Below are 27,037 nucleotides of genomic sequence, written 5' to 3'. Positions count from 1 at the left end.
CAAACCACAGTCGCCAGCAGCGGAGCACACACACTTAACCACTAAGCCATGGGACCGGCCACTCCACTTAACTACTCTTGTGCAAAGATACCACATTTAGGTGCTACACTGCAATAAATTAGCAGAAGTAGCTTAAGATTCCAAATACTTTCTCCTCATAATCCAATCATGAGATTCTAGTCACAATGATCCGTTTAAAATGCAAAAGTGATCAGTCCATCTTAACTTTTAAATCCTCCATTTCTGTCTTCAGCACATATTTCTCCTGTTGTCTTAACATAATTATTAATATTACCCTTTTCATTCCCTGATATGTTCCAGTTTGGAGGGAAAACTATTTGGTCATTCTATTTTTAGAGCACTTACTACATGCAAAGCTCTGGTGTAAAACCTGTGATCTACAAAATAACTAAATAGACTCACTGCCCCTGTTTGGTTTAGTCTTAGTGGGAGGAAAGATATCATAAATAGCAAAGGATTTATAACATGCCATGTAGAAATCACTGCTGTGATGAACAATAAGGCAGAGAGTGAGAGTTTGAGCTTGAGCGCATTTTCAAATTACTTGTGTGTGTATGTGTGTGTGTGCGTGTGTGTGTGTGATTGCACGTGCTCATGCCTGCTGCCTGGATGGGATGAGTTGCTTCCTCCTGGGGATTGGGGGAGCCTCCTATGCCTCGGGAAATTTCCTAAATGTTCACTTAATATGCACTTTGTTATCCATGTGTATTAGTCAGGATTCTCTAGATAAATAGAACCATAGAATATATATAAACATATAGAAGTGGATATTTTTTGTAAGAATTGGCTCACAAGGTTATGGAGGTTGATAAGTCCCACAATATGCCATCTGCAAGCTGGAGAACCAGAAAAAACAGTGATATAATTCAGTCAAATTCTGAAGGTCTGAGAACCAGGACCTCTGATGTCCAAGTGCAGGAAAAGATGGACATTCCAGGTCAGGAATTCACAATGGATTCAGCCATTCTTTGCTTTTTGTTCTATTGAGCCCTCAACAGATTAGATGATGCCCACACACACTAGTGAGGGTGAGTTTGTTTATGTAGACCATGGAATCAAATGATAATGTCTTCCAGAAACATTCTCACAGACACACTCAGCAATAATGCTTCACAGTCTATCTGGGAACCCCTGAGTCTAGTCAAGTTGACAGCTAAAATTAACCATCACATCATGGCTCTATCCAAACAAGACCAACAGAGATATAACAACGTGACCTATGTTATTTAAATTTTCCAGAACACATGTTAAAGTAAGTAAATACAAACAGATGAAACCAGATTTTATAACATTTTTCTTTAACCCAAGAAACCTAAATATTATCATTTCAAAATGTAGTCCACATCAGTACAAAGAACAAGATACTCAGGTTTTCCGCCCCCTCTGTCTTGCTGGTCAATTTTAATGAATATTAGTTCCTCATATATCTTAATATGATCCAATATATAATTTTATCCCATCTATTTGAGCTTTATTGCATCAAAAGGAAATCATTTCCTCATTGTCAAACTGCTCTGCTATCTCTTTTTTTATAAATTAAAGCGATATATTGTGTTTATGTTAGAACTGAAATTAAGAATTTAAGTAATTAAGAAGGACTGGATTCCAGCAAAAGGCTGGTTTACTAAAATGGAAGAGAGTTCAAGAGCAAATCTCCCAAGAAAACCATAGGGCAAATGACATTGGAAAATTCAGGGTAAAATTAGAAGACACATGGGGTGTGATTAAAATGAGAATGGAGAGAATGTGGGGAGGAATTGATATCAGAAGTCAAAATACACAAGCATGTTCCAAGTTGATGAAAGACATCAATCCACAGATTCAATTAATTCAACATTCCCTAAGCAGAGTGACTACACAGGAAATATTGGTGAACTAAACTATGGTCTAAAAACCAAAGTTAATGTAAAGTATTTTCGGGACGAGAGAGGCCAAATAAGCAAGAAAAAGACCAATTGGTGATTCTAACTATAAAGAAAATAAGATAGACATCAACAGAGCAGCATTTTTAAAATGCTAAAAGAAATCTCATGTCAAACCAGAATTCTACACCCAGCAGCAATAGTGCCCCAAATAAAGATGTCCTAGAAAAACTTAAAGTGAAACTTTTCACTGTTAGCAGCCTTGAATTAGACAAAATACTGCAGTGAGTTATCACATCCAAAGGACAATTAACCCAGCTTGAAAACCAGGAATGCAGGAAGGACTGAAGAGGAAAGGAAAGGATAATTTATAAATAAATACAAATGAATTTTATTTTGTGAAGTACTTCTAGAAATCTCTCATGGAGATTAAAATATACGTAGAATAAAATGTATGAAAACAGTAATACAAATGTCAGGAATGTTAAAAATAGAATTGAAAGTGTTGAAGGTATTAGCATTTGGGGGAGATGGTAAAAGTAATTATTCATATTAGACTGTATTAGGGATTCAGGATTTAACCATTAGTGCAATTAAAGATTTCTATATGATTCCAAGTAATAAGTATATAGAGGAAATAATGGAATAATAAGAGTTAAATCAACATCAATGAAGTAAAGAGAGTAAAGGAACATTAATTATTCAGGTCAAAGGGAAGGGAAAGAGTAAAACGGTTGAAATAATTACAAGTTTACTGGTAATTACACGAGATGTAAATGCACTAAATACTAATTTCTTGTTAATGGCTGTGTGATGTATTCTACTTGTTAATAAATATTTTGGACATTCTTTTATTGATAAACGTTTACACAGTCTCTATTTTTTCCTATTAAAACCTAAGTGGTATGGACATTTTTGTACATATGAACTTCCATTCCCATTTTTACAAAGGTATCATTAGTGGAAGAAAAAGGAAACATTAAAATGTTGATAGAAACTGCAAATACCACCTCCCCACACAATTGTATTAAATGTTTTCATACCAACAGTAGCTGAGAGTGTCAATAACCCAACATTTTTTTTTAGGTATAAAGCTTTAGGAATCTCTCAAATCCCATTAATAAGAGACAGGTTGTCTCCCCTGGATTATCCACTGATGGGATTATCCACTCCCTTCCTCAATAAAAGGGGAATCAGAGGCAGAAGTCCTTGCATTTTCCACCATTCCACAGGCTGTCTGCACATCAGGAGTGGTGTGAGCAGGACAACTCTCAAGCCATGGAGGAACCTGCGTTAGCCTGTTTTCCAAGCCAGCCTATTCTGGTGAGTGTGGAAGCCATATGGACAGCAAGAGTGTCCGTTTGTACACTTTGTTTTTCTGTGAAACCTCTATAAGTGAGCAGGCAGTAGCTCTTAAAACAAGAAGATACCTTATTGAAAGTTGTTTCCTAGGTGTTAAGGTTTGTTAAGTGATGTTCACGGTATTGTACTTTTCTGTATAGGGAGCTTTCTTGGGATAACAGTCCAAACATTTGTTTTGTTTTGTTTTTAACCAACAACATCACTGGGAAGTGGACATAGTATTCAGCCCTGCACTGTTTACGCTTTCCCATCTCTGGAAAACATTTTACCCACAATGTGATTGGTCTTTTTTAAAAAATATTCATTTCTGTGCTCAAATATCACCTCATAAGTTAGTCTTTCACTAATATCTGCATCATCTAATTGTAGGTGGGACGGCCCCTGTGGCGTAGCAGTAAAGTGCTCAAGCTCTGCTCCTGGCGGCCGGGGATCGGATCCCGGGCGCGCACCAAGGCACCACTTGTCAGGCCATGCTGGGGCAGCGTCTCATATAAAGTTGAGGAAGATGGGCACAGATGATAGTACAGGGCCAGCCTTTCTCAGAAAAAAAAGAAAAAAGGAGGACTGACATGGATGTTAGCTCAGGGCTAATCTTCCTCACAAGGTAAATAAATAAATGAAATAATTGTAGGTAATTTCTTTCCCCTTTATCCCTCCTTACTCTTCTCCTTCCATCCCTCCCTCGGTCTCTCTATCTCTGTGTAGCCCTTACTGTTTATTACAGGATCTAATTATACCTAATACTATATTAGACATTCATCCGTCTCTTTATTAACTCATTCCTCAAACCAAGATTAAAATAAACAGGTGAAGTGACTTTTTAAGTTAAATTCTGGATCATGGGTTTTAGTACATAACTTGACATATAATGGTTGTTCTATAAATGGGACGCCCAAATAGTTTTCCCTCCAAACTGGGACATGTTGGAGAATGAAAGGGATGGTATTTTTGTTTTGTTTTGTTTTGTGAGGAGATAAGCCCTGGGCTAACATCTGCCAAGCCTCCTCTATTTTTTTTTTTTTTTTGCTGAGGAAGACTCGCCCTGGGCTAACATCCGTGCCCATCTTCCTCGACTTTATACGGGACGCCGCCACAGCATGTCTTGCCAAGCAGTGTGTCAGTGCTTACCTGGGATCCGGACCAGCAAATCCAGGGCAACTGCAGCGGAACAAGTGCACGTAACCACTTGGGCCACTGGGCTGGCCCCAGAGATGGTATTAATAATTATGGCAGGACAACAGAGATGAAGTGAGATTTATGACTTCACTTTCAAAAAGTATCTGAAGACAGAAATGAGAGATTGTAAAGGAAAGGTGCACTGATTAGGTTTACATTTTAAATAGATTATTGTGCCTAGAGTCTTATAATGGATTACAGACAGAAAGGATTTGCAATCTTAGTGATAATTTATTACAGTATACCACAAGACAGATTATATCCTTGTATAACTGTAGTTCAGTGAATTTGTTTGAAAATTTTAGAAAGTTTTTTTTTGGAGTTTGAATAATTTCTTTCCAAAAATACATTGAGTACCTTGTAAGGGCAAAGCAATGAGTTAATACGGCAGTGTAAAACATTACAGTCCACATTAGTCTTCACTTCATGGAGTATCCAATTTAGTGAGAAAAACACTATGAGAGAAGTAGATGATAATACACATACAATTAAACTTTTAAAAATTAACAGAGAAAATGTGATATTAATTTTGGTGGCTGTATCAGGAAAGGTCACTCTGTTGAAATCGTATTTTGTAGGAAATCTGAAAGGTGCTCAAGAATTATTCAAAAGTGGAGAATCTTTAGGTGGATTCAGGAGGGTGGATGGATGGTTCATTGATATATGAGTGTGGGGTGGCAGAGTGTCCAGAATGACACTCAGGTGTAGACAGAATATCAATACAAACAAGCGAGATTAGGGGACGCTCAGATATGGGTGATTATTTGCAGAACTGCTTGGTTCATCTTGGGCCCAGCTCACTGCGAGCTGGTCATCGAGTTATCACTGATGTTGTGAGTGGGCAGATGGATATTTGGGTCTCAGGGTTGAAGCCAGATCTGTGCTGATTCTATGGGCATTTCTAGTTCATTAATGGTATGTGAAGCCAGGGAAATGGATGGGCTGGCCTAGAAGAGGGTGTGGATGTGGAACATATGTGAGGGCAGGATTAACTTCTAAGAAGCGTCAATTGTGTTAAGTCAGATGGTGGAGCCCAGATTAACAGAGAAGAGTAGGAGGAGAAAGGAAGAGTCACGGGAGGAAAAATGGTTTTTTACAGTGGATAGAACTATGTGATGGGAATATGGCATGTGTAAGTTATTTACTTATGAACAGGTGGATATTTGCGTGAAGGTGGGACTTGGGTGTGCAAATGAAGTGAGCATCAAATTGCTGAGAGGAACGTGATTTCATTAGAGATGAGGCACTAAATTCCTATGCTCTGGGCACAGAATCATTCAGTTTTCATAGTCCTTTCTGTCCTTGACTCATATCAGTTTGATGTCCCAGGATCTCGTTCTCAGTGTGTGGTGCCTGTGCCAGTAGCATCAGCAGCATCCGGGAACACTTAGAAATCCAAATTCTTAGCCCTCCGCAGGCCTACTTAGGTTGAGGTCCAGCAATCTGTGTTTTAACAACCCTCCAGATGATTGTGATGCACAGGGCAGTTTGAGAGATATTTCTCCAAGATACAGGTGGGTGGAAGATCCAAATGAAGTGAGAACATTCTCCATGGCTGGCAGTCTGCATCCCCCATTTTATTCAAATTTAACATTTCATTTTGTTTTCAAAGGGGAAAGCTCAAAAGAAATATGATGCCCCAGACTTCAGAGAAGGAAAAACAGGTCCATGTAGCCAAGACCAAGCGGAGACATCGTGAAAGGTCTGCACTTCCTAGAAGACTCACCAGCTGCATTTTCAAGAGGCCAGTTACAAGGATGACTTCCCACCCTGGCAATGAGCTCAGTTACAGTCAACGAGAGGAGACCTTGCAGGAGCCCCAGTAAGTCTGTGCATACAGGAGACTGCAGAGTCTCCAAGCCTGCAGCAGTGAAGGAGAACTTTTAAGCACTTTTGATATCACAAATATCTTAAGTATAATTGCACCACGTGGTCCAGGTGAACGCCTGGGCTGTGCTGGTGCTGGGTCTGTAGACCTCAGCCTCAAGCCCACTGCCACACAGTCTTCAGACTGGGCAGAGATGATTCCAGGAGTGGGTCTCGGTCTCCCACAGCCACTCTAAACACAACTTGCAACTTATGGAGACATTCACAGACAGAGTCAGAGAGTGAAATAAGCAAGGGAGAGACTGGCTGAGGCCCTGAGGGCAGAGAGGTTTGCCAGGGAGGCCCAGAGAGCAAGGAGCCAAGACGGATGTTCTGAGACCTGAAGGAAAATAGGAGAAGGTCATGCTGAAGAAGCGTTCCCCATGAACAGCCCCCGGTTTCACTTGCCTCATTTAATGTCAACCCCGCTTCTTGCTCTGGACTGTGATGCTTTGTCATTTTATAATTGTACTTAATTGAACTCTTTTGAGAGACATAAATGTGAAGAGTAGACAGTTGTGTGGGTGAGAGATCGGGTTTCATGTGACAGGAAAGAAGATCTTTACTTGTCCTGGTATACTGCAATTTCTGCTTACCAGGATTCTTACTCACTTTTATATTAAAGGTAATTTGGCCTAAGGGATCGTTTAGTATTTTTAGTTATATTTTTTTTGAATACTTGCCATCAGGAAAAGATGATACCTATTGTAAAGAGCTTTAACGTTGTTTAACGTTAAATTAATTTGATTCCATAAATGTCTTACTTTACTAAGCTTGCTTTTATATCTCAATCTAACATAAGTTGTATCCTTTTTTTGCCAAATGTTAACTCAAATACAAGACATTTTCATATAATTTAATTAGCCCTTAGACTACCTGTTACAGCCTTATCTGTTACCTAAAATCACCTCGGTGATTTTTAAAAATAGAGTTCACCTTAGATTCTTAACAAGGAAAATGTTGTTTGGGAGCATTTAGCACTGAGAGAATCTTGACAGCAGGCTTGCTGCCTTCACCTTGACACTAGGTCCTCAGTCAAGGAAACTTGTCCACCTGCTCACAGAATAGGGCGCACCATAATTATTCAATAAACATGTCATGAACAATATTTGGTGGCAAAAAGGGTCAAGTTACAGAAGTGAGATGGTAGGACTCTTTTACTGGGTCAGGAGGGAAAAGGACTGATGTGGTTTTGGAAGGATCTGGAATTTTCTGGACTTTCTTGAAGACCTTTGATAGAGTAGTCTTAGCAGTCATGGGGAAGGAAGCCTATTTCAGAGTGTAAATGAGTTATTGCAAAATAGAAGGGCAGAGAATGAGTGGAGGTGGACAGCTGTGCCTTGTGCCTCCTGACAATGGCCTCTGGATTTAACACAGCAATGGCTCCCTCCCAGAGCCCACAGCTGTGGTGTGGGGTTTACTCCTCCCTAGGACTAGGGTGTTCTGATTCCTCAGTGTGAGCTAATCTGCATATTCCAAACCCCCAAATGTCATGTGATTGGGGTGTCAAATGGCCCTCTCTGGTCCAACAGGATCAAGGCACAGGACCCTTTATGGAACAGGAGCTGGAGCTGGGTATACACGGGGTTCTTACCTGGCAGACCTGGAGTTCTGGGCTCAGTGAGGCCACAGTGTAGGAGCCACTGACAGGGTCTGAGGCCACTTGGGAGGAGAGCACAATAGGTGTTGGCACGGGGGCAGTCAGGACAAGACCTGCTGCCTCATATGTATGCTGCCTCTCTGCACTTGGACACAATTTACTCCTCAATTCTCGTTACCATGAGCTGATTTCTTCCCTCATTGGATCTTTTCTTCCCTCGTATATTCTGTTAAATTATTTCAAGTTAACTTTGGTTGGGATTTCTCTCCCATACCTTTAAATTATTCTTGACGAATTCTTATATGTATACCATGATTTCAATGAATTACATTGAAAAATGAAGGTGTTCACATGTGATAATTGCAGAACTGAGAAATTTAAATGATGGCATTGGGCGTGGTCCATGATCTTCAGGACATCCATATGATAAGCCACTTGATAATCAGAATTTTTAAGACAAGGCACTATTAGGTTTTGAGGGTTTGAGTGAGAACAAAAGGGATCCCTACAATTGAATCACAGTTTATCAACAGCAGAGAATCCTCCCTCACCTCTTCCAGGTCCTGGTGGTTCCTGCTTCCCTGTCTTGTGGCAGCAGATCTCCAATCTCTGCCTATGTCTTTCACGTGATCTTCTTCCCTCCATGTCTCTGTGTCCTCTCCTCTTCTTATAAGGACACTAGTCATTGAATTGAGGGCCCACCCTAAATCAAGGATGAGTTCATCTGCAGATCTTTAATCACATCTGCAAAGACCCTGTTTCCAAATAAGATCACATTCTGAGGTTCCGGGTGAGCTTGAGTCTTTGGGAGACGTTATTCAACTGACTGAATCCTCTACCCTCAAGTTGAGGTTGGGAGCTGGCTCAGGCAGATATGAATGGTAACAATATCAGAGGAGTTGTTTTCACCAACAATATTGGATGAGATGTTTGCCTCAAAAGTACTTGATTCAATGTAATAAACTTAAAAATCATATTTTTTTGAACTTGTGATGGTGATTCTTAAATTCATATGAAAGAGAAATTTTACAAAATAAAAGAATTTTTGAGAACCAACCACCAAACAAAATAAACATGAAGGAGAAAAAGGACAAAGGTGACATATCAAAACATTTCCCTAGTTCTATTAACAAAAATGGCAAACTAATGTAATCACAGAACCAGTCTCTCCACTGAAGCAACCGTTCAGTTGGACAAAACTGACAGAATCAAGTGTTGCAGAACTCTGAAATATAATGAAAAACTTACAGCATCTAGAGGAGTGATTAATGAAGGAAAATGTGGCTGAATTTGGGTAAGAAAGCATTGTGGTGTTTTTGGTTAATGCCTACCCGCTGCCATTCTCTAGTACAACAGAGGATGTGAAGATGGGAGCCAAGATTCCTTGTATGGCTTACACATGCCAGGAGACAAATACTAACCTGCTTCTTAAAATGGGGTGATTCTGTGACTGGGTGGTAGTGATCTGTCTTTTGGGTCCCTGAGGGAACAGTGCAGAAGTTGAGAGGTATTTATACCCCTCAGGCTAGATGGTCTCCAAGTGGTGTCATTGTCTGATGAAAGATTTAAATGTCTATGCTATTTGTAGATGCCCGTGCAAGGGATGATGGCCGAGACAGGAGAGAGACATAAAAATCTGGCAAGGAGAGATCTGAGGAGGAAGTTTTTTGGGGATGAAAGCTGAGAAGGTCCACTGTTTATACCAGGGAAGCGGGAGTGCAATGTGCGCGCCCAGGACTGGACGTGTGCTGAGAAAAGACCTGAGAGGACCTGGGCCTGCACCTCTGGCAGATTTGTGGGCTCCATGCAGGTAAGGGGTGAAGTCTAAGGAAGAGCTTCAGGGGCCCCAGCTGCAAAGGCTGGAAAGATTTTAACTTTTTCTTTTTTAAAAATGTGTTCTTTTGGGTCATTGCATTTAAAGAAATCTCTGTCAGATCACTTGCTGATTGTTAAGATAACTGAAAAGAGACTTCAGTGACCACACACATCAAAGAACATAGTCTTTGCAAAAATACTTTAAAAAGTCACTAAACAAAAGCATGATTGCAGCTCATAAAAAGCCACAACAGCAAAACACGGAGAGGGAGGAGAATCTGATTGTCACAACGACCACATTGTAATACGCAAAATGTCCAGTTACCACTACAAAATTACAAATGATATGAAGCTACAGGAAAGTATAGCTGGTTCATATGAGATAAAATGGAAATTGAAAGAAATTTTTCCTGAGGAAGCCCAAGCATTGGACTTATGAGACAAGGACTTTAAAACAACTCTCTTATATATGCTCAAAGGGCTAATGGAAAGTAGGGAGAAAGAACCAAGGAAAATAAAGAGAGTGGTGTCTCACTTCACAGAGAATATCAATAAAGAGATAGAAATTGTAAAAAGAACCAAGTAGAAATCATTGAGTATTACCCCTGCACTTCCTGATCCCACCTCCAACCTTAAACAACCACAAATTTACTTCCTGTCTGTACAGATTTGCCCATATTTGACATTTCATGTAAATGGAATCATATAATAAGTGGTCTTCTTTGGCTAGATGCTTTCACTTAGTAGAAGTTCCTCAAGGTGCATCCATGGTGTAGCACGTGTCCTTCATATCTTTATGGCTGAAGAACATACAATGTACAGAAATATCGATCACATTGTGTTTATACATTCATCAGATGATGGATATTTGGGCTGCTCTGGTCCATCTTTTGCCGGTCCCTCTTTCACCTTCAGTGGCCCAACATCAATGTGTCCCATCACCCTTCTTCTTCACTACAATCCAGTCAGCTCAGCTCTGCTTAGGCACCAGGTCTTCTCAATGTAAACACTGGTCGAGCCCTTACCAAGGGCCCTAAACGGCAGAGGTTGGGACGGGTAGTGGCCACCTCGCTGATGACTGCCAAGCACAACACATGCTTTCCAGCTGCAGCAACTTGAACATAAACAATTAGAGCAGAAATTCCCAAGGCTACTGACACATGTGGTCGCCGGTGGTTCCTCTCAAAAAACTTAAAGCACAGGGCCTCCTAGTAGACATCTGTTATCCTTCTTGGTTTCTCAGCCACTGAACCCCTATCCTATGTTTGAAGGCTTCTCTCGCTTTATGATCCTGGGGGCAGATAACACCAGCTTCCTGATTTAAAAGCAGAAAATGCCAGATACGTCCATTTGCAGCCTCCCCACTGCAGCCATGGCAACTGTTCTGTGCAGCTGAGGCACGCACACAGACTCTGACCCAGGAGGTGGGACCTACGCTCTGATGAGGATGGATTTGGACAACAGCTAATAGAAGCAGCCTCAGCGGGGCTCCAGCCCATCCTTGTCCTCCCAGAGGCTCTGTGAGCGATCACTCTAACAATCCTCTGTTTCACACAATCAAGAGCCCTAAATGAGAACCTGGGATTAGTGTTGGAAGTGGGGAGACGGTCAGGAAGGGCCCACAGGTTGCATTGCAGCCTTGGTCTTGGATGGGGGCCTCTTCCCAGACCCCAGGTCAGCCAGAGAGGTCACTTCCCCCAGCGGCCTTCTCCAGGGGCTGAGTCCATGGGCTTAGCAGGGGTCAGAGGCTGCACCCCAAGGGGTCAGTCCCCGCAGCGGACATCAGCGCCAGACTCCACACAGCCATCACGTCTGGAGGATGCAGCCGTGGGGACACGCGCATCCTCGTCGTGGGCGGAGGACACGCTGCTGTCAGGCCAGAGCGCCCCGCGCGATGGGCAGCGGCGGGGCCGGAGGAGCGGGGAGGAGGGCAGCAGCGACAGGGTCCACGACTCTCCCGGGGGGCGCTCGGGGCAGCTGGGGCGCGTGGAAGGCTCTGGGCTACACGCTCCACGTCCATGGCCCCATCCAGCGTGGTCGCCTTCATTCTCTGCAGTCCTCGCCTCCGCTTCCTTCCGCGGCGCCGCCAGCCTGTCCTCTCTCTGCCGCCCACAACCTCTCAGCAATTCCCAGCGGCCCTTGGGTTCGGCTTTCTCCGCCGTCTCTCGCCGCTTTTCGGCTGGGCTGGGCTCCTCCAGCCAGGCATCGGACCCTTCAGCCTGGCCTCCGCCGTGTCTTCACATCTTTGGCTATTTCCATTTCTCTTAGGCTCTTTCCGCCCGCCTCTGCTCCCTCGGCCCCTCCCTGCCGCTCCTGGGCTCATCAGTTGCGTTTCGTCTCTCTCGGTCTGGTTTTGGCTGTCTCGGATATCACTGCCACAGTTTGGCTCTTTCCCGCCAAGTCCCGGGCTCCGCTGGGGTCTCTCTGTCTGCCAAGGTCCTCGTGTGTGGAGGCGGAGGTTGTTCAAATTCACCCCGCCTTCACTGTGGTATGGGAGTGCCACTTTCTCTACATCCTAATACATCAACATATTAAACAAACAGTAAGTGTTCCTAATCTGATAAATAAATCAAGAATCTTGGTGTTTTACTTCGTATTTTTCTTTTGGTGGGGGAAGTTGAGAATCGTCTCTTGTACTGAGAACATTCTGTATTTTCTGTGAACTGTTCTTCTCCATTTGTCCATTTCTCCAATGGATTCTTAGTCTTTTTTTGGTTGGTAAGAGTTCCTTAATATTAATAAATTAGTTTTTTGTGATGAGTTGCCAAAATTCTCCTCTTTTCCTTGTTTTGTCTTTGTATCTGGTCGTTGCTGCCATGCAGATTTTTTGAAAGGAAATCAAAAGTGTTAGTTTCGTTTCTTGTTTTATGTTATACTTTTAATAGACCATCTGTTCTCTGAGATTATATGTAAAATACTTATTCCTTGTTTTTTTCTAGGATTTTCACAGCTTTAATACTTACATTTAAATCTATGATAATCTCTAGTCCACAGAGCAACTAGGGTTTCCAACATGATTTTTTTGTTAACAATTCGTTTTTTCTTTCCTGCCTTAACACACCACCCGCACCCACTTTATTAGGAAAAATGTTCAGGCATGGAGGTAATTTGAAAGAGTTGTACAGTGAACACTCATGTTATGGACAGAATTCTGTCCCCTCAACAGTCATGTGTTGAAGCCCAAAACTCTAGTACCTCTTATTGTAACTTTATTTGGAGGTTGTGACTTAAAAGAAAGTAACTGAGATAGAATAGGGCCATTAGGGTGGATTCTAATCCAATTTGATCAGTGTCCTTATAAGATGAGATTAGGACACACAGACCAGGAGATGCCAGGGGCACGAATACACAGAGAGATGACCATGTGAGGAGGAAACAAGAGGATGGTCATCTGGAAGCCAAGGAGAGAGGACTCAGGAGAATCCAATCCTTCCGGCACCTTGATCTTGGACTTCCAGCCTCCAGAATTACGAGAAAGTAAATTTCTGCTGTTTAAGCCACCCCGTCTGTGGTGGGGCACATTAGGCACATTAGGCATGGCAGCCCTAATGAAGACAGCCCACCACCTCGATTCCATCAGTTATATTTTACTATATTTACTTTGCCACCTCCATCCATTTATCACCCAAGAATCCATCTCTGTTTAATGCATTTTCAAGTAGGTTGCAGACAGCAGCAGACTTCACTCCTAAACATGTTAGCATACATAGTCATTAAAGTTCAAAATTTGACTGAGGCTGGAAGATCTTCCCAGGTGGCTCACTGAATGGTGAGCACTTGGTACTGACAAGTTGATTCCTCTCCACGTGGACATCCCCACAGGGCTACTTGAGCATCCTCATGATGTGGTGGATGACTTCCCCTAGAGAGGGAGCAATCTAAGAGACCAAGGAGGAAGCTTCAGTGTGTTTTATGATGTAGCCTCAGTTGTGAGACCCTGTCATTTCTGCAGCACTGTATTGATCACTTGGGTTCATGACAATTCACGGCTAATCAAATGTGGGAGGAGACTGCACAAGGCATAAACACAGGTGTAAAGTACCATTGGTGGCTATCTTGGCTGCTAGCCCACACACCTGCCTTTCCTCCAGGCCACCTCTCCTCAGCAGCCCAGAATTCATTTTCTTCTGCTCCAGCTCACCCCTAAGAACCTGGTTTGATTGGAGCTGTTTGGGGCTTCTGGAATTCATGGCTGTGTTTGGGACAACATGGACGGTCTCATCTTTCCCTTTACGCTTGCTCCTCTCCCCACTCTATATTTCTCAGCCTCTACCCCAGCTCCAAACTTCCTTGGCCCCTAGTAAGTCTTTTAGCGGTAGAGGATATTCTGAAGGTCAGCAGGATGTGCAACAGATAAGAGGGGTTTGCTGGAGCAGGAAATGTTGGAGGAAAGTTTGCTTCCTGGGCTCCTGTCACCTTCTGTAGAAGGGGAGCTTGGGGGTTTTAGGTGGCTTGTCAAGACAACTGCTGTGTCCCTTATTCTGAGACTCGGTCCTCCACATTCTCCAGAGCAGGGGATATTAGGTTGAGTGGGGCTCTATCTATCCACTACAGTTGGGGACAGAGACATCTACACAACAAGAGGAAGCTGAAGAGCTGCCAGCTGGGGCTCAGAATGTTCCTTGTGTTTGGGATTAGGGAGGAGTCAACACAGGGGCCGGCGTCTCCTGTTGGGAGGGACTTGCATTGTGGGCTCCTCTCATTTGTGTTGAGTGCTGCTTGCTGATGCTTCTATAGATATTATTTTGTGATAATGGGAAGAGAGGGAGTTTTCTGAGGATGTGTTTGACACTTACATTGGAGAGCCTGGTGTGTTGCCTAGGGAGACTCTAGTCATTTCTTTTCTGCGGGGAGAGACTGGGGTTACTCTTTGCTGGGGATATTCGTATCTAGTCTTAGGAGTCAAGAGGCAAGTTGGGGTTTGTGTTGGTGAAAATGGTGTGGCGTTTGTTGCGGCTCCTTCTTCTTGGTGTGTAGGGGGATGTAAGTTGCTTTTTGGGGTTTCCAACATCTCTAATCTTGCAGGAATATGGGGGATCACTTGCTGAACCTTGTATCATGTGATGGAGCCCTCATGATGTTGGGGATAACTGGGAGGTAGGAGGCTGAGGTTCCTGTTGTCTCTGGTGCTTGGAGACTGGAGGACCGCTGCTTGTACAGGGCCCCCACTTTTCAAATGTTGGGGTGACAGGGACGGGTCACTGGATGGAGGGCCATTGTGTCTAATTCAGGGAGAGGATAGGGATAATTGCATGAGATTCCACTTATCTTTAGTCAGGGGGCTCTCGCGGGGTCTTTATATACCTCCTTTTGTCTAGTGCTGGGGGAGATCAGAAGTCACACTTTCTGGGTCTGCCCTTGTCTGTATTGTTGGCATAGACTGGGTGGGTCACTGGGCTGGGCCTGCCCATTCTCTAGTGTTGAGGAGCAGCTAAGGGTGTGACTTTTGGGGCTGCTGTCATTTCTAGAATTGGAAGTGACTAGGGGGTGCTTGCTAGAGTTCCATGATTTCTAGTTATGGGGGGATGTAAGACTTGCTTGCTCAGACCTCAGCATTTGTGTTTGTGGATGACAGTTGTTATCTGAGGTCCAGTTGCCTCTAGTTTTGGAAGGAACTGGTGGTGTCTTGCTAGGGCTTCTGTCACATCTGCTGCTCGATGCAGATTGTGAACACCATTTGCTGGGGCTCCATAATCTCTAGTCTTGGGGGGTGCAGTGGGGATTCCCTTGAAGAGGCATCCATCATCTCTAGTTTTCGGGTATCAGTTTCATGTTTTTTTAAAAGCATTTTATTTTGAAAACGTTTAGAGTTACATGCAAGTTGTAAAAGTATACAGGATTGTTTTATTCAGTCACTATTCATTATATTTACGTACATTGTGTCTCCTGCTGATGATCATGCTTAACATTATGTCTTTGGGTGTAATTCTTTTCCTTCAGCCTGAAAACTCTTTCGAGTTTCTTGAAGTTCAGTTCTGCTGTTGTTTAATTGTTTGAGCTTGGTTTTTTTAAACCCCCTTTGGAAAATATGTTTAATTTGTCAGCATTTTTGAAGAGTATTTTTCTTAAGTCAAAGAATTTTAAATTGGTAGGTTTTTTTTTCCCCTCCCATTCAACCCTTTAGCTGTCAGATGTCATACATGTTTTCTTGCTTCCAAAGTTTCTTTTGAAAATTTTCCAGACTTCTTCTTGCTCTTTTGACAGAAACATATCCTTTTTCTTTGGTGGCTTTAAAGATTTCTAGTTTGTTTTTCCTTTTCTACAATTGTCCATGTTTCTTTCCTTTTATTCATAGTTATTTTGAAGTTCTTGTCTGCTAACTCCGGTATCTGTTTTGTCTCTGGGTATGCATCTACTGATTTATATGTTCATAATTAAGATCATTTTCCTGCTGCTCTGCATGTCTAGTAATGTTTTATTGTGTGCTGGATCTTGTGAACAATACCTCGTAGAAGCTCTTAATCATGTTACCTTCCTCTACAGGTTAGGTTTCTAGTACGAATGGATCACCGTGTGCCTCTGAAAGCTAGGTTTTAGACCCTAAAAGGAGATATTTATTTCAGTTTTGCACTGACTCCTAAAATGTATTCCTTACTCTTTGTATGTGGCACTGACTGTCAGGCTGTGACATTTCTAGGGTCATAATTGAAAGCCAGAGCTTTTTTTTTTTTAAATCAATGTCATTCCACTCCAGATAAGTCCAAAATCCAACCTCCAACTCCTGGCATGTGTGATCTCTGAAATTTCTGCACCATATTCAGTTTTCAGCGGCTTTTCTCTTCTAAGTCTCCTAGATTCGTCCCCTCCACATGCACAAGTGAGGTGTTATTCAATTTCCTGAGGGGAGATTTTTAGACAGTTTTTGGGGGCTTCTTTCTGTGAATCTTTATTTTCCACTAGAATATCCCTCAGAGATATTTCAGGATCAGGTTGTATTTCCTCTAGTGTAGCCCTGGAATCCTCTATTCCTCCAGAGAGCCCTGGTTCCCTCCTTTTTCTTTAGAATAGTATCTTAGAAACCAATTTCTGTGTGGTTGATAGGTATTCGCATTATTACTAGAGTGTCGTTCTTCTAGGCCTTCTGAGCTAACATCTTTCTTTGACTGTGATACACTGGATCTCATCATCAACAATATATTTACTTAGTTGTTCAGATCCAATATATGCATAAACTAGTTTCAGAATTGCTAACCCATGCCCTTCTGAGATACATCTTTTATGAACTTGAGTACAGGATTTCTGGTCAGTTCTTTTGATCCAGGCTTACAAGATCTGGTATAACATAGTTTTCCAAAGTAAATTTGGTTTCCTTTTCATAGCCTTCATTGTGGCTATGTTATTCATTTGCAAAACATTTAGATTCATTTGTTATAAATTGTTTTCCATTTTATGTTCCCTTCACTACCTGGTGGATTAATGTTTTTAACCTACAGTAATATCCACTCTGGGTTGTACAGTTCTGTGGGTCTTGGCAAATGCATAGTTGTGTATCCATCAACATAGTCGTGATCGAACACGATACACACACGAACAATCTTGATGGGACAATTCCATCACTCCAAAATTCCTTTGTGCTGCCCATTTGTAGTCATCCCCTCTCTTACTCTTTGCTCCTGGAAACCAGTGATTTGTTGTCCTTCCCTACAGTTTTGCCTTTCCCCAAATGGCGTACAATGGAATCTATTATAAATGGCTTTTTGTCTCTGGCTTCTTTCACTTAGGAAAATGAATCTGATTTAAATTGAGGCATATGTTACACATAGCACAACACATAGATCTTAGGTGTAGAACTCAATGCATCTTGACAATTGCATACACTTATGTAACCTATGTAACGCCTTTCAAGATATAGAACGTTCTCTTCACCCCATAAAGTTCCTCCATGTGCCATTTTGGTCACTCCTTGCTCCTTCCTCACCCCTTCTCCACAATCTGAGCTTAGATGCAGCCACTGTTCTGATTATTTTTCCTATCACAGGTTATTTTTTGACTATTCTCGGAATTCGTACAAATAGAATCATACAATATTTACTTTTTTGTGTGTGCGGCTTATTTTGCTCAGTATACTCCTAGAATGGATTTTAATTAATTCACAATAAAAGATGAAACATATAATGTTTCCTATATACTGGGAGACTCATAAATGCTTTACATATATTAGCTGATTGATCCTTAATACAAGTCTGTGAAGTAGTCAATCTCATTGTTCTCATTATACAGATGAAGAAACTTTGGCATAAAATGTTTGCTACTTGCTTGAGGTAAACATCTCTAAAGGAGAGAACTGAGATTGGATATAATAAGAGATTGAACTGTGATAAGTTATAAACGGAGAAAACAGTTGATCCCAAGGGGAGCTCTTGAGTAGTGGTAGGCCTGCAGTGGTGTCTCAAATTGAGGCAAAGGAATTGGGCCTTTGTACTTCCTCCCCACGCCATGAACCAGTCATTAGAAGTGGGCTGCCATTGGGATCGGTCATAACCTTAGGTGTGGCACTTTCCTTTGGCCCATGGAAATTCCCAGATAGGTTGGCAGGATGAGCCCTTAGAAGACTTTCTGCAGCTACAAGAGGAAGTGACTTAGTCACGAAAGAAGAATCTAGAAAATATACCACTGTCTCCGTTATGGTCCACCATTTATGCCACTCAGATGCACTTGCTTCTTAAAGTCAGTGCATTAGGATTCTGGTTGGTCATGTTAACTGGGGAAACTTACAAGAGGAAGATCAGTGGGACAAATTACAGACAGCTCTTGACTGCACCTTTTCTTGGTGCTGCAATTGATACTTACCATTCCACTTCTCCTAATGTCCCATTTAGATTCCCCTCACCCTTGAAAGCACCTCTGGTGGTCTGGGTGGCTTACTGGGAGGAGGATCCAGGTCCTAATCCCTGACTCATCTGAACGCCTGGTCACCACGCCCTTCACAGGATACAGCTGTTACATTTAATTATTAAAATAATTGGGGAAAGATTATCAAAGGCATCCCACCTGACTACCTGAATGCCAAATGTCTTCTTTGCCCTCACTGTATAACAGAAGCCCCATATCCTCTGCATGAATTACTTGTGCCAGAGACCATAGTGACTTCTTTCATTCTGTTGGCCTCATAAGCAGCAGTAAAGTTCAATGGGACTCTGACATTGTCTCCTGGTAGCAGTGTCCACCTCTGGGAACCAAGACGTGTTGGTTAATTATTGTTTGCAATTCTTCCCAAGAACCCCATAACCCATCTTACATGAAAAACACTTGCAATGGCAACTATTTTAGACTACACATGGGAGTATCAATGCTTGGATTGCACCTAGGACAGTACAGTAGATGTTGGGAGTCCTGGGCAGAGGTATGAACTTTCCACACAGGTGATTGACAAGAGTAGATTCTCAGGCAAAAAAGGGCTGCACAGTTCATAATATCTTCCATTTGCCCCAATAGATCCACTTCTCTATCTTGCTGCACCAAGGAAAGTTAGTGAAGATGAACTACGTCAGCTGGCTTTCTTACCTTATGGCTTTTGGCTGGGTTTGGTCAATGGGGAGCCTAGACATGAAATCAGAAGGATGAAAGAGAGTGACATCTGGTCCTGGCTATTTCTTACAGGAGAACCTGGGGCTGGATGCTACCCCTGACCTCGTCTCAGCTCCTGGAATGCAATTTCCTCCTCTCTTGTTTCTAGAATTCAATAATTTTTCATTGTCCTTTCCCCTTCAGGATTAGGGGTGTTAATAGAGCCCTGTACTTACCATCTTACTGGGTACCAACGACCTTTTCTGGTTTTCTTACATCCTGTCCACAACTCCGAGAAGCCCCTTTATGAAAACTCTACTTGAATCTTCCTAGTCTCAGTGTGTCCTCTGTTTCCTGCTGAGATTCCGACTGATATGCCAACTCATTGATAGCAGAAGGAAAAGACCTAATAGTGAACCCTAAAACCCAACAAGATCAGGACTCACGAAGTCTCTGACTATATCATCTTCTACCACTCCCACACTGTCCCCAACATGATCTACTCCAATCACACTGGCCTCCGTGTTGTGGAGCTTTGCATGACAAGACTGCTTTAGCCACACAAATTCCTATGACTCACAGTCCCAACTCGTTAAGGTCTCTGTTCAAGTGCCCCTTAACTAAGACTTTTTCCCTTCCTATTCTATGTAAAATAGCAAGAACCCATTCCCTCTTAACTGTCTTAAAATGTTTTCATTTTCTGCATAACACTTATACTAACATGTTTTCTTGATTTTTCTATAGTCTATCTTTCCCCTATTAGAACTTAAGTGTTCCAATAGCAAAAGTGGATTTTCATTCATTGTTACAGACACCAGTGTCTCCAACAGTGCTTGGCATATAGAATGTGCTCAACAAATAGGCTGATGGTTAAGGGTGTCGACTGTCTGGGCTCAAATCCAGGCTCTACCATTTTCTAGCCAGAGAGCTCAGACAAGTGACTTGACAGCTTTCTCATATCTAAAGTGGGGATGAAACTAGTACACACTTGTTAAGTTTATATTTAGTAATCCGTAAGTTAATATTCATAAGGCATTTAGAAGAGTGTCTGGTCTATCAGAAGAAATGTTTGATCATTTATTAGTGTATTGGAATACTTTGCTATGAAAAAATAAGTTCCCTTCATAAAAAGGAACAATTCACAAGAAAAGACCTAATCCTGTATCTACTTATTTACCTTACACCCAAATATATAAAGAAAAAAATCACAGAATTCCAAAAAAGAATTTGTTGATCTATAACCGTAGTATAAGACTTCAATACACCTCTATCCCTAAATAAGTTTCAGAAAATAAATCTGAATGTGATACTATATCCCAAAACAAAATGAGCTTGAGTTACTGGGAGTGTACTCTATAACCAACCGTAAGAGAATACACATTGCTTTCAAAGAAACGTGGAGCATTTATAAAATTCTACTCTAATTCCCAGCACCTAGGAGCGGAGCGCTGAGCCAATATATATTGCAAATAGAAATTACAGAATAAAGATCATTAGAGACATGTGTCATACAATGACAAGGGCTGGATCAACAACATTTACTACTGTGCAATAGAATGAAATCTAATGAGAGATGTGCAAGGCCTGTCCAAATCAAAGTACAAATTACTATTGATAAATTAAAGAAAATATAAATAAATGGAGAGAAATACCAACTTCATGCATCGGTAGGATCACTTATTTAACAACATCAATTCTCTCCCATTGATCTATAGATTCCAAATAATCTCAATCAAAATCTTGGCAAGATAATGGGTAGAAATTGATAATCTGATGATAAAATTTATAAAGAAATGAAGAGGATCAAGAATTTCCAAGGTGTTCTTAAGGAAGAAGTAATCTGGAGGGTATACACTGCCACGTATCAAGACTTACCAAAGCTACAGTAATTAACACTGCATGGCATTGTGATACAAAAGATGGAACTGAACATAGAGTCTATAAATAGGCATACTGACATATGGAACTCTGATTTATGTCAAAGTCAGCACTTCAGAGAAGTAGACAGAGGACATTCCTTTTATCAGTAGTGCTCAACTTATTGGATGTTTGTAACAAAAAAATGAAGCAAACCATCAGAAACTAAGAAAGATGGATAAGGCAGAGTCACTCCCTCTCATGGCCCTCAAAAGGAGCAAACATTGTCAAAACCTTGATCTTGGACTTCTAACCTCCATAACTGTGAGAAGATAAATTTCTGTTGTTTAAGCCAAAAAAAAAAAAAAAATGAAGCTGAACTCCTACTTCACAATGTACATAAAAGTCAATTCACAGTGGATTTTAGATCTAAAAGTAGAAGGTAAAACAACAAAACTTTAGAATATAGCAAATATATTCATTGTTTGAGGCAGAATTAAAAAACTCTTAAATGGAGTAAACACAAGATCCATGAAGAAAAGTATCAAGCATTTAAAGGTGAATAAAACAAAGAGGCTGCAGTACAGGAGATAAGGAGAGAGATACACATGAGGTAGGAAGAATATGGAGAACTTAGAAAAAAGAAAACACTTAGAAAGTATTGTCCTAAAGATAGAGCAGTCAGTCGGGTCAAATGAGCTGCTTGGTGTAGTAAAATAAGGGTAAAATATCACCACTGAATTGGGCCTCATAGAAGCTGCTGATGTCCTTGACAAGAGCAGATTGAGTGACATACTTGGACAGACATGAATGAAGTGATTTGAAAAGAATGGGAATTGAGGAAGAGGAATAATTGAATACTAACAACGCTTGCAACTGTTTGACTTGAAGATTAGCAGAGAAATGGCAAAAGAGCTATTGAGAGAGACTTTCTGTTTAGGAGAGACAGACTTTAAATGGAAGATACTGGAACATGTAGTAATTAAGTGCTGGAGTCCTGGCACAGGACATAGGTCTAAGGAATATGTTAAGTGTAAATATATGTGAATTTAGACTTTATCACTTGCCAAACTGATATGAACTGGATAATGGGTATCTATTTCCTGAACTGTGCATGAGACCAGTTCTTCAGACAACGGTCAAATAGACCTAAGGGTGAGGTTGGCGATATAGGCTGTAAAGTACCCTTGAGGGTAACCCAAGGCATGGTCAATGACCTCCTCCTTCGGTATCACAGGAATGATGCTGGGCTGTTTTTGCTGATTGCAATACCAGCTCTGTCTGATGCTGTGTTTTGATGGATGCAACACCTCTCAGTCAATTGCAAGAAACAGAATGTTTGCCTGGGAAAGAAAAAATCCAATCTCAAGATGAGGTAGTTCCCAGAGCCCTGCTGACCCCCAGCCCTGATGAAATCTCTGGCACCTGCAGTGGAAGATGTTGCCCAAACAGATTTTTCACCTTTGTCTTTACCAGGGCACAGTGTGTCAGGTGCAGACCCCATGGCAGGGAGAACCCCAGGGCTCCTTACTGACGAGTTAGGCCTGGACTAGGGGAGTGACAGCAAGAGGAGACCAGAAGCAACTCTGATCCACAGTCACATTGGGGGAAGATCTGAGCCAATATATATTGTTTCTGAAAATGCCCTAGTTCTGATCAATAACAATTCTTCTTTCCATGGTCTTTAATGGCAGAGCACTTTTAGACACGTGTACCCTGCACAGGAATAAAATTTCCCTGCAGAAGGCTACATTGCAGGGCTCCTTCCTGCTCTGCTCCCCCAGTAACCACTGACCTGAGGACTTGCCTCAAACTGGTGAGTCAACTGGGATGTTGTTTCTGCTTCTTCTGCCCGTCCTTGTGAAATTTCCACATTCCATGTGTATGATGAGTTATTCTGACGGCTTTGATTACATAAGGCCCAATGTCTACAAGGAAGGGAACTTGGTGGTCAGTGGATTTTCTCCCTTCTATGCATTGACCCAGGATTCAGAAATGCAACAGAAATTTCTTTGTGATTCGTCCAAGCAAAGATAAGTTCGTGTGTGCGTGTAAATCACTCTGACAGTTATGAAAGTTGAATATAAAAGCTGTGTTGAGATTCTCCATTAAACAATGAGTCATCAGCTCCTTTCTTTTCTTTTAATAATTATTTGTGGTTTCTTTTCTTTTTCCCTTCTGGAATATTTTCCCCCCAAGCAGAAGACAGAAATAAGCATCTTTTATTTTCTCCTGCCTTGGAATAATAACTATTAGTAATTATTTTCTGAAAGCCTAAAGGATGCAAGTTGCAGGCGAAAAACACCAAGATCCTACTGCGGTGATCCACATGTCATCCTGCTCCTGACCCACGATGTGGGAAGGGAGAGAATCCTTGGGCACACCATATCTTGACTAGAAGTTAGTGCTAAGAGCAAGTCTCGTCAAAGAATATAGATTATTCAAAAACGAACTTTTTATTGAGATGACATTTATTTTTCTTCAAAATGCATTTGTTAAGTATCCTTTATGGTCTAAAATAATTTGGAGTATTCTCTGAAAAAGATGTGTTTTTTTCAAGTTTTATACAGATGTAATTGACATTCTTCACTGTATAAATTTAAGGTGTACAGCATGATGGTTTGACTTATATATTTGGTAAAATGATTACCACAATAAGTTTAGTTAGCATCTATCATCTCATATAAATATAATAAAGAGAAAAAGCAAAAAAAAAAAGAAAGGAATATGTTTTTCCTTGTGATCAGAACTCAGGATTTACTCTGTTAACAACTTTCATATGTATCATACAGTGGTGTTAACTATAGTCATGTTGTACATTAGATCCCTAGTACTTATCAAAGATCAAGTGTTTAAAAATTATATATATACACACACACATATATATATATAATGAAATTTTCTATATGTCTTTTTATTAATTGCTAGCCTAATGATACTGTGGTCAGAGAATGCACTGTATATAATTTCAATGTTCAAAGGCTTACTTGATGGCCCTTTGTATTGCCAAATGTATGTATATTCTTTGGTGTTCAAAATAGACCAGCATTATTTACTGTTTTATGTAACTATCTGTTAAGCGTGTTTTCCATAACTTTGCATAATTTTTTGTCTCTAATTTGACCATTTCTAAGAGGTTGTGCTAAACCTCCAAATCTGGTTGTTCATGTATGTACTTATGCACAAGGGTCTATAAATAGTAGCTTTTTTTCAGTTTGGGGGGGATACATATATTCACTGTAAGTACTTGATCTTCTCTTCCTTTCACCACATATGGTCACCACCTTTGATATTTTACATTCTTTTTGATACGAAGTCTGATTTTATCAGATATTAACAAGGATACCCATGTTTTCTTTTGGTTCATATTTAAATGGAATAACATTTCTATCTACTTTAGTCTTTTCTGTGTTTTGCTTCAAGTATTGGAAAGAATGGAGTTATGTCCTGTGGTAGGTGGAACGTGCCCTCAAAGGTGACAAAGTCCTAATCCTTCGAATCTGTGACTATGTTACCTCACATAGAAAGGAGACTTGGCAAATGTGAAGAATCAAGGATTTTGAGAAGAGGAGATAATCCTGAATTATCTGGATGGATGCAAAATAATCACAAGCGTCCTTACAAGTGAAAGGATAAGTCAAGAAAGTCAGAGTCAGAGAAGGAGTTATGACAACAAAAACAGGGATTGAAGTGACACGAGGCTATTACCTAGGAAAGTGGGAAACCTCTAGAAGCTAGAATGTGCAAGGAAATGGACACTTCCCTAGAGCCTCCAGAAGGAATGCAGTCCTGCTGACACCTTGATTTTAGCCAGTGAGACTCATTTTATATTTCTGACCTCCCAAAGTACAAGATAATAGATTTGTGTTGTTTTAAGCCTCTAAATCTGTGGTAGATTCTCAGAGTAGCAATAGGAAATGAATACAAGCCCTCTTTTAATCCAATCAGAGTGTCTCTGGGTGACTCAGAATTACAGTATCCCAACATTTTGGTTTTTAAAGCTGTATTGACCAATGAAAATAATATTTTAATAGTAGAGCGACAAAAGCCTACGCTCTACTCTGCAATCTTCTGGAATTGCGTGTTGTACCTTATCAATTAAATTGTTTGAAAATTAAAGTTGGATTGAACTTAGATGTGCAAGAGAGGAATCAAACCAAAGGTAATCTGTAAAGCTCATTGCCTATGATGGTTTTATAATCGGTAAATAAACATATGAAAAGCTGCAAGTTTACCTTGCTCCTTGGACTCTGAATTGTTTTTACTCTTTTAGAAAACCATAGAGTCATAAATTGCCTTTCTCTTTATTTTCTCCCTAAGACTATCTCCTTATTTATTATGGTGCAATTTCCCTGCTTCTGGTGAGATGTGTTTCCTAGCTCTGTGAGGCAGGCAGTTTTACAAAGGTATATTGCAAATGTTTTGATGGCACGATTCTATATTCGACTTGCCCTTCCTCCAAGCTTTTCTTATGCACTTCCCTGTCTTACCTAGTTTCTTTGTATGGAACATGATCTTTTGCTTCATCTCATTATACCGGCACTTGGCCATGACCAACCTCATGTTGCTGTCGCTGCATGAAGTAGTGCTTGACTTGTAAACAAATATGTAAATTGGTCCTTTCCTCTTAAGCACCCTTCCAACTAACTCATTTTAGGACATTGGTCTATCTCTTTTGAGTGCAGAGCGGTAGTGCTGGACCTTCCAAGGCTTTGGGAACACCATGTGCATGTGCTTTGGATTCCAAAGTCATGAAGAGACAATAATTGCTCTGGAATGAACAAGTTGCTTGAGTCAAAATGCCATGCTTTTCCTCCTTTTTTTCCCACGGGAGTTAGTCCTGAAGTGAATGACTTTATCTTATTTCTAATACTATGGTTTTGGTACAGGTTGAACTACAAAAACTATCGTTATGTCCTGGTCTTTGTTTTTGCCTTCAAGGAAATCAACAGGAGCCCCCAGCTGCTCCCCAACGTGTCTCTGGGTTTCCATGTCTACAATTCCTTCCACAGTGATGTCAGCACCTTGGAGAGCACCATGAGGTGGTTATTGGGTGGGGGCCAGAAGATCCCTAATGACAACTGCCAGGCACAAATCAAGGTTGTGACTGTCACTGCAGGAACCACACCAGCATTCTCTGCCCAGATTGGGACACTGCTGGAGCTCTACAAATACCACAGGTATGAGCATGCTGGAGGGATGGATCTGGAGAGACTGAAGATTTCCTCCTTGGTGAAATTCTGTGGCCACTCAAGTGGAAAAGAAGAAAGTGGGTTTGCATATCTCCCTAATAGGAAAATACCTACCACAGATAGTTCTTGATACGGTGGATTCCTTATTTTGGTGTGTGAAGCTGAGAAGAGATGACGTAACCAGAGGCTAGCATCATTGGCTAAAGCAGACCACCGTAGCTTCTGGAAATGTGGTTGCCCAAATTCTCTGAAAGGAGTGGAAGCTGGATATTCTGAAATAACCACACCTTAGTTATTTATCTTCTAGTTAGTAAAATTTTATATGTAAACATGTACTTAAAACTATTTTACTTGGTCAAAAGACCTGAACAGACATTTCCCCAAAGAAGATATACAGATGGCCAGCAGACACATGAAAAGATGTTCAAAATCATTAACTATCAGGGAAATGCAAATCAAAACTACAATGAGATATCACCTCACGCCTGTCAGAATGGCTATAATTAACAAGACAGGAAACAACATGTGTTGGAGAGGCTGTGGAGAGAAGGGAACTCTCATACACTGCTGGAGGGAGTGCAGACTGGTGTAGCCACTATGGAAAACAGTATGGAGATTCCTCAAAAATTTAAGGATAGAACTACCATATAATCCAGGTATTCCATTGCTGGGTATTTATCCAAAGAACTTGAAAACACAATACGTAAAGATACACGCACCCCTGTGTTCATTGCAGCTTTATTCACAATAGCCAAGACTTGGAAGCAACCTAAGGGCCC

General features: G+C 41.2%; 1 protein-coding gene across 1 annotated transcript; it reads left to right on the top strand.

Moving 5' to 3' along the window:
• Positions 1 to 3,149: 3,149 nt before the first annotated feature.
• LOC131402105 (putative methyl-CpG-binding domain protein 3-like 5) lies at positions 3,150 to 6,445 on the top strand (the record flags this gene model as incomplete). The annotated part of the gene is given in 2 exon segments (XM_058537039.1): positions 3,150 to 3,212; positions 6,041 to 6,445. Coding segments are annotated over 2 exon segments (468 nt in total), but the record flags the coding sequence as incomplete, so codon positions are not given.
• Positions 6,446 to 27,037: the final 20,592 nt, after the last annotated feature.

Source organism: Diceros bicornis (assembly GCF_020826845.1).
Source record: "Diceros bicornis minor isolate mBicDic1 chromosome 30 unlocalized genomic scaffold, mDicBic1.mat.cur SUPER_30_unloc_2, whole genome shotgun sequence".
NCBI classification, from domain to species: Eukaryota; Metazoa; Chordata; class Mammalia; order Perissodactyla; family Rhinocerotidae; genus Diceros; species Diceros bicornis.
This window is presented reverse-complemented; position numbering and strand designations above follow the sequence as displayed.